The 7,337-nt window shown below is 52.4% G+C and overlaps 1 protein-coding gene across 1 annotated transcript in view; it reads left to right on the forward strand.

Moving 5' to 3' along the window:
• Positions 1-7,337, forward strand: part of ABCC6 (ATP binding cassette subfamily C member 6) — a 60,472-nt gene that overhangs the window by 24,850 nt on the left and 28,285 nt on the right. The window contains exons 14-18 of the mRNA XM_007466938.1: positions 550-637; positions 2,698-2,773; positions 4,329-4,455; positions 4,610-4,786; positions 6,960-7,127. Coding sequence (XP_007467000.1) covers positions 550-637; positions 2,698-2,773; positions 4,329-4,455; positions 4,610-4,786; positions 6,960-7,127 — 636 coding nt within the window. The remainder of the gene's footprint in view (positions 1-549; positions 638-2,697; positions 2,774-4,328; positions 4,456-4,609; positions 4,787-6,959; positions 7,128-7,337) is intronic.

Consider the following 7,337-nt stretch of genomic DNA (forward strand, 5'->3'; position numbering starts at 1 on the left):
AGGGCACAGGGAACAGCGGGAAGATGCCAGCAAACATCCTCAAAATAGGCAGCCTCACCTTTCCAGCAATTCCACATGCAAGAATTCAGTCTGGTTCCCTTTTTATAGAAAGCAATTTCACTTCATTTCTCTTCCTCTACTGTCTGCACTCACACCATGTGATGAAAATGAGAAAAATGGTCCAGCTGAGCCATCCCTATTTAACTATCCTGTCATCATGGAAGATGGGTTTGGGGCTGGGAGTGGAGAGGGTGCCTCCAGGTGGACAAAGTTTGCAATCATTCCTAATGACGGCCAACTGGAAAAGCCACCATCCTCTTCCTGGGTCTGGTCTGCAGAATGGAAGCAAGGAGGTGGGAGGTCACCACTACCTCATTGTGCCAACCTCATGTGCATCATTTTCCGTGACCTAGAAAGCTTTGTGTTGATGCCTTGCAAATGTGTAGGACTCGGTAGTCCGGAAGCTTTCCCACCATCTTGAGGCACCCGACACCCGAGTTCTTTTTTTGCCCTTATGGCACAGTTGACCTAGGGCTTTGGTTTTTCCAGGCCCGGGTGTCCTTTGACCGTCTGGCTGCCTTCCTCTGCCTGGAAGAAATTGACCCTGAGGCCGTGGACTCAAGGTCCTGCAGATGTGGTGAGAGCTGCGTTCAGCAGGATCCCACAGATGGAATGCCAGGATCCCAGCTGAGGGGCTGCCGGCATGTGCTGCCATGTGCAGACCAGGCCATCGGCTGTGTGACTAGGAAACAGATGCCATGTAAGGACTCTCCCCTTGTACCTAAGAAAGCATCAAGCTGCTTACCTAGAAATTACCCACATGGTGATTAGAAGTATATCCTGTGACATTGGTGCCTGAATCCAAATTCTGGCTCCAGCACTGACCCCAACATGGGTGACCTTGCCCAGTTATTAATCTCTCTGAGCCTCAGTGTTCCCGTCTGCAAAATGGACATGATGGTCATCACAGCACCTCTGCATAGGATTGTTGTGAGGGTTAAATGAGTCCTTTGAAGCATCGCGGTTAGAGCAGGGCCCTGCACAAAGTCAGCATTCAGTGCATTTTAGTTAGAATTATTATTAGGAGAAAACCCCACAGAATTCAGCAAAGAGGCCTCTAAATAACCCAAAATTGCTGTTTCTGAGGCTCCTCACAGCTCTGGGCACATTTTCAGCTGGGCAAAGCTTTGTTCAGCCAAATCAGTGTGATGTGGGCATTCAGAGGGGGGCTCTGCATTCAAATCCCAGGTCTGCCTCGCCCAGCTGTGTGGCCCTGGGCAGTAACTCCCCCACTGCTGGCTCTGTTCCCCACTGTGTCACCCCACCTCCACCAGGATCACCCTGAGGGCCACCAAAAGATAGCAGGTCTCAGGAGCTGCCCAATAAATAGCTTAGGGTCCATGATGTCATGCCTTTATCCCCACAGGAGGGCCCCACGGACCCTGGACCAGAGACCCCTAAGGGTTATTTGAGTCATGACTTTGACACACCTGGTCACCTGCCTGCGGCCAGAGCCTCATACCACCCCCCGCAGTCTCAGTCCCTGCTGTTCCCCCAAAGGTGTGTGACAGTGAGATGAACACAGACACCGACAGCTAATGTTGACCAAGTGTTTACCACGAGCCAGCACATTCAAAGTGCCTTACTTAGTGGTGACCCCCTCGCTCCTCACCCAGCACTATGGGCTGGATACCTCTACGACCCACCCATTTTACAGATGGGGAAATGGAGAAGCATCCCCACACTCCAGACCATTAAGAAAGGACAAGACCCCAGAGTAGGGTAGCCAGATTCACAAAGAAAAACATAGGACTCCCAGTTAAATTTGAATTTCGCATACTCAGAAAATAGGTTTTTTTAGTCTTAGTAGCTCCCATGCAATATGTGGTGGCATAATTATCCTAAGAAAGTACTCATTGTTTATCCAAAATTCAGATGTAACTGGACGTCCTGCATTTTGTCTGCAACCCTCCCCTAGAGACCCTCCAGTCCAGGGGGTGTCAACAGGTGTCAACCGCTCATTAGATGTAAGATTCTCAGGCCCCACCCCCATGGAGATTCTCATTTATTGGTTTGGGCTGAGCCATGGAGAGCTTTGTGTTTTAAAATATCTTTCCAGGTGATTCTAAATGTATATTCAGTGTCCCAAACCACTAAATCTGGCTCCTCCCTCATTATATAGATAAAACATCTGAGACCCAGGGACATAGGGAGACCATATGTCCCTGGTTACATCTGTGGTCCCAGTGAAATTAATAACACTCCCTTCACTCTCCAGAGTCCCGGATCAGGTGATAAATTGTATCAGAAGCCCACTAACCTTTTCTATGAAGGACCCAATTGTACATATTTTAGGCTTTCCAAGGCCCTTTGTTCTCTGTTGTAACTGCTCACCTTTGCCTTTGTAGTGTGAAAGCAGCCATAGCACTACATAAATGAATGGGCATAGCTGTGTTCCAATAAAACTTTATAAAAATAGGCAGCAGACAGGATCTGGCCCCTGGGCCATCATTTGCCGACCCCTGAGTTGTATAACCATCCGGCAGGGAGAGAATATGACCACCACAGGGTCACACACAAGCCAGTGAGTGGAGGGACAGTTTGTTTAGTGGAAGAGATTTCCTGTTGCCTTGGGGGTCTCTTAGAGGAGGGGCCAGCCGGGAGCATCTCTTATAACTGGTCTTTAATGCCCTGCAGCCACCGGAGAGGATTACATCAGAATACAGGAAGGCACCTTCGCTTGGTCCCAGGAAAGCCCTCCCTGCCTGCACAGGTACAGGTGGTTTCCCTGGTAACAACCTTCCTCTTGCCGTTGACGAAATGGGGGAGGATGGGAAAGCTGGGAAAGGGAGAGCTCCTGCCCACGGAGGGGGAACAGGGCATCTGAGCCTCGCCCAGGCTGGTCACGATGATGCCAAGGGAGGCCTGATCAAGAACAGCCCCAAGGCTCGGCCCAGTCAGCTGTGGGCACTTCTGTGCCTCCTGTGTCAGACTGGTCATTGTCACCTCCAGCCCCCAACTATTTGGCTGGGTTTCTGTGGCCCAGCCAACCCCAAAACTCCCTGTGAAGGGAAAGAAAACACCCGGGGCCGTATTTGTGTTTCTTGTCATTTGCTCATTTCATTGTATTTATTGAGCACTTGCTATGTGCCAGGCCTTGTTCTAGGAACTGGGAATAGAGTGAAGAAAACAGATAAGAACCCTGTGCTCTTGGGGCTGATGTTCTGATTGGGGGTGGGGGGTGCACAAATGAGAAATCAGGGTCGGGAGGCAGAGCACGATGTCAAAGGAGGGGTGTGTGCGGTGAGGGAAGGCTTGGCATTTAAACAGAGGTCAAATGAGGGGAAGGAATGAGCTTTGCATGTGTCTGGGAGAGGAGCTTTCTAAGCAGTGGGAACAGCAAGTGCAAAGGTCCTGAGGCAGGAGTATGCCTGGACCCAGGATTCTCCACCTCAGCACTGCTGATGTTCGGGGCTGGATAGTTCTTTGTCACGGGGGCTGTCCTGTGCACTGTAGCATGATTAGCAGAACCCCCAGTATCTACCCACTAGATTCCAGCAGCAGCCACACCAGGTATAACAACGGAAAGTGTCTCTAGACATTGCCATGTGACACCTGCAGGGCACAATCCCCCCAGGTGTGTTTGGGAAGCAGGAAGTCAGCATGGCCCCAGCAATGGGATGCTGGGTGTCCTTCATGATTGTTAGGACCTCAGCTTTTACCCTGAGTGAAATAGGAACTGCCGGGGGCTTCAGCGGGGGAGTGTCATGAGCTGGCTTGGGTTTGAACAGGTCCCTTGGGCCCCTGCATGGAGGACAGACTGCATGACACAGAAAGGGGCGGGGAACGAGGGCAGAAGCAGGAAGAGTGGTGAGGAGCTTGTGGCAATGACCTGGGCAAGAGGAGATGCTGGTTAAACCTCCTGCCCAATAAACCCTGTGTGAGTGCAGGTACATGTGTACACACGGGTGTACATGCATGCGTGCAGTCTGTGTATGTAGCATGTGTGCACAGACACATGTGCCCTATGTGTGCATGCATGTGTGCATCGGTGTACATGCATGCATACACGTGTGGTGTAGTGAGTGTGCACATACACATGTGCGTGCATGTATGTGGGCACATGTATGATCACATGCAGAATGGCTGCTTGCATAGCCAGACAGGGATCGGGAGAGGGAAGGATGCCCCCAGACATCCTCTTAGCGGCCCCCCCACCCCAGGTGTGTCATCAGCAGTCAAGGCTGGCTCTGTCTGGGGTTCACTAATTCTGTGCAGACTCGGGCTGAATCCTACCCAGGGACACGTCACCCCTTCTGTGTTGCCAGGATCAACCTCACGGTGCCCCAGGGCTGCCTGCTGGCTGTCGTTGGTCCAGTGGGGGCAGGAAAGTCCTCCCTGCTCTCCGCCCTCCTTGGGGAGCTGTCAAAGGTGGAGGGGTCTGTGAGCATCAAGGTGAGGCCGCACCCCTGCCTGTCTGCTGGAATGTCCCCATCTCTGCTCCTCCGTTCCCCGTCTCACAGCTAAGCTCCCTGCCGCCTTCCACCACCACCAAGAGCCCAGCTCCCACCATTCCTCCTCCGTCCCCATCAGCCTCCTTGTGTTTTAGGGTCCGGTGGCTTACGTGCCGCAGGAGGCCTGGGTCCAGAACATGTCCGTAGTAGACAACGTGTGCTTCGGGCAGGAGCTGGACCTGCCGTGGCTGGAGAGAGTCCTGGAGGCCTGTGCCCTGTGGCCAGACGTGGGCAGCTTCCCTGCAGGAGTCCACACCCAAACTGGGGAGCAGGTAAGGGTCTCAGGGTCTTCTTGGGCCAGGGAGGCATGGCGGCTGAGGGCCATTTGCCACCCTGACCTGTGGGCGGTGTGGTGGGAGGGTCACTGGAGGGGGCAGGGAGGTAGGGGAGAAAAGGGGCCCAGCTCAGAGTCAAGCACATAGCAGGTGCTCAATAAATAGTTATTAATGAGTGAATGGTTGAAAATAGAGACTGAGGAGAGGCTGGGAGATGTGGCAGGGCTTGGTGGTGAGGGGCTCTCCAACAACTGGGAATGAGGTGATCCAGGCTCCTGCCTTGCCTCTCTGGGTGACACTGGTCAAATTGCTTCCCCTCTCTGGACCTCACCAAAGGGTCTGGGCAGAGATGTCCAATAAACAGGATGTATGCATCCGGAGCTGTGGGTTGGGCAACTTATGACCCACAGGTCGAATCTGGCCCACCGTCTGGGTTTGTAAATAAAGTTTTATTGGGACCCAGCCATGCACATTCATTTACCTGTGGTCCACGACTGCTCTTGCATGATAAGGGCAGAGATGAGCAGTTGTGACAGAGACCAGGGCAGTGCGGGTGGGGCGGTGTGCCCACAAAGCTTTAAGTAGTTACTTTCTGGTCTTTTACAGAAAACACTTGCTGATCCCCAGATTAGGGAATTGAGAGTGGAAGTTTAAGTTAAGTAAATGGGCGAGGTTTCCTCTAGGGAAGAGGAGAGGGCCCTGGAAAGGGTGTGGAGGAGCCAGAGAGATCAGCTGAGAAGGAACATCTAGGGAGGAGGATGAGGCATTGTGCAGCCAAGGGAAAGGGGTTTCAGAAGGAGGGGGGGTGCCTGCTGCCGGCTACGTCTGTCCAGCTGTGTCACATCCTAAACCAAATGTGATTTCCCGTTACCTCCTCCCCCGAAGCTCGCCCCATCCTGGGTGACGGAAGCTCCATCCTTCCAGAGCTCAGATCCAAAACCTTGGTGTCCTCCTCGATTCCTCTCTTTTTCTTACACCCACGTCTAATTCATCAGCAAATCCTGTTGGATCCACCTTTGAGGCAGATCCAGAATGTTCCAGTCCCCACATCAGCTCTCCCCACATTGCTGCAGGAGCCCCTGGCTGCCCTCCTTGTTTCTATCCTCACCCCTAACAGGCTAATCCCAGTGCAGCAGCCAAAGGGATTCTTTTCAGACCTGTCAGTTCATGTCCTTTGTCTGCTCAGAACCCTCCAGGTCTCCCCATCCCCTCAGAGTCATAGCCACAGTGCTGACCATCACTGACAAGGCGCGCCCCCACAATCTGACCCCAGTTATCTCCGACTTCATCTCCCATCATGCTCCCTCTTTCCTGCTTCTCTCCAGCCACATGGATCTCCACGATGTTCCTTGAACACCCAAAGTATGCTCCTACCTCAGGGCCTTTGCACCTGCTGTTCTGTCTGCTTGTAAAGCTGTTTTTCAGGAGTTCACATGGTTCATCCCATCAAGTCTCTTAGTGGAGAGTAGCTTTCCCTGACCCCCTTACCCAGCACAGCAACCCTGCTCACGCCAGTACACCCTACACCCTTCCCCTGCTCTATTATTCTTCATAGTGTATAACACCATCTGATAGGTGCTAACATTTTATGTGTTTGTTTATTGATTATCTCTATCCCACCCCACCCTCATTAGAGTGAAGGATCCATGAAAGCAGGGATGAGGTTTTGTTCATTGCTGTGTCCCCAGAGCCTAGAACACTGCTGGGTACATAATAGCCATGCAGTAAATATGAGTGGAATGAATGAATAAGTGAAAGAACAAAAGGAAGGAAGAGAGGAAGGGAGGAAGGGAATGGAAGAAAAAAGAAAAGAAAAGAAGGAAGGAAGGAAGGAAGGAAATAAGAACTGAAAAGCTACCACTGGATTAGGCAACAGGGGAGTGACCAGTGTCCTTGAGGAAGGCTGCATCAGTGGAGAAATGGGAACAGAAGCCAGACTCAAGTGGAGAGAGCAGTGGGTGCAGGAAGTTTGTCTGGAAAGGGGAGAAGCCAGGCAGGGTGGAAGCTGGGGGGGACGTTGGCTTGAGAGCAAGTGTTTCAAGCTGGAGGTGGCCCTAGAGGACAGGCACCATGAGCCATAGCTCACTCTGATGAGCAGACCTGGCCCCGTCACACCGGCTTCACCCAGCAGGTGTAGACGCAGGTCTCTGTCTCTCTCTTATGGCCACAGGGCATGAATCTCTCTGGGGGCCAGAAGCAGCGGCTGAGCCTGGCCCGGGCTGTGTACAGGAAGGCTGCTGTGTACCTGCTGGATGACCCCCTGGCAGCCCTGGACGCCCATGTCGGCCAGCATGTCTTCAAACAGGTCATTGGGCCTGATGGGCTGCTCCAGGGAACGGTAAGTTTGGGAAAATGTCTCAGAGGGCATAGAGCAAAGGCAGAGAAAGTCCTAACCCAAGTCTGCTTACCACCATTCTCCATGAATCCAGTGTTCCTCTTTGTAATGGTCAGCTTTTGCCGTGACAGTGCTGCATAACAAACAACCCCCAAATGTCAGTGGCTCACAGCAGCACTCATTTCTTTTTTTTTTTTTTTTGGCTGGGCTGGG

Source organism: Lipotes vexillifer, unplaced genomic scaffold (genome assembly GCF_000442215.2).
Source record: "Lipotes vexillifer unplaced genomic scaffold, Lipotes_vexillifer_v1.1 scaffold232, whole genome shotgun sequence".
Lineage (NCBI taxonomy): Eukaryota > Metazoa > Chordata > Mammalia > Artiodactyla > Lipotidae > Lipotes > Lipotes vexillifer.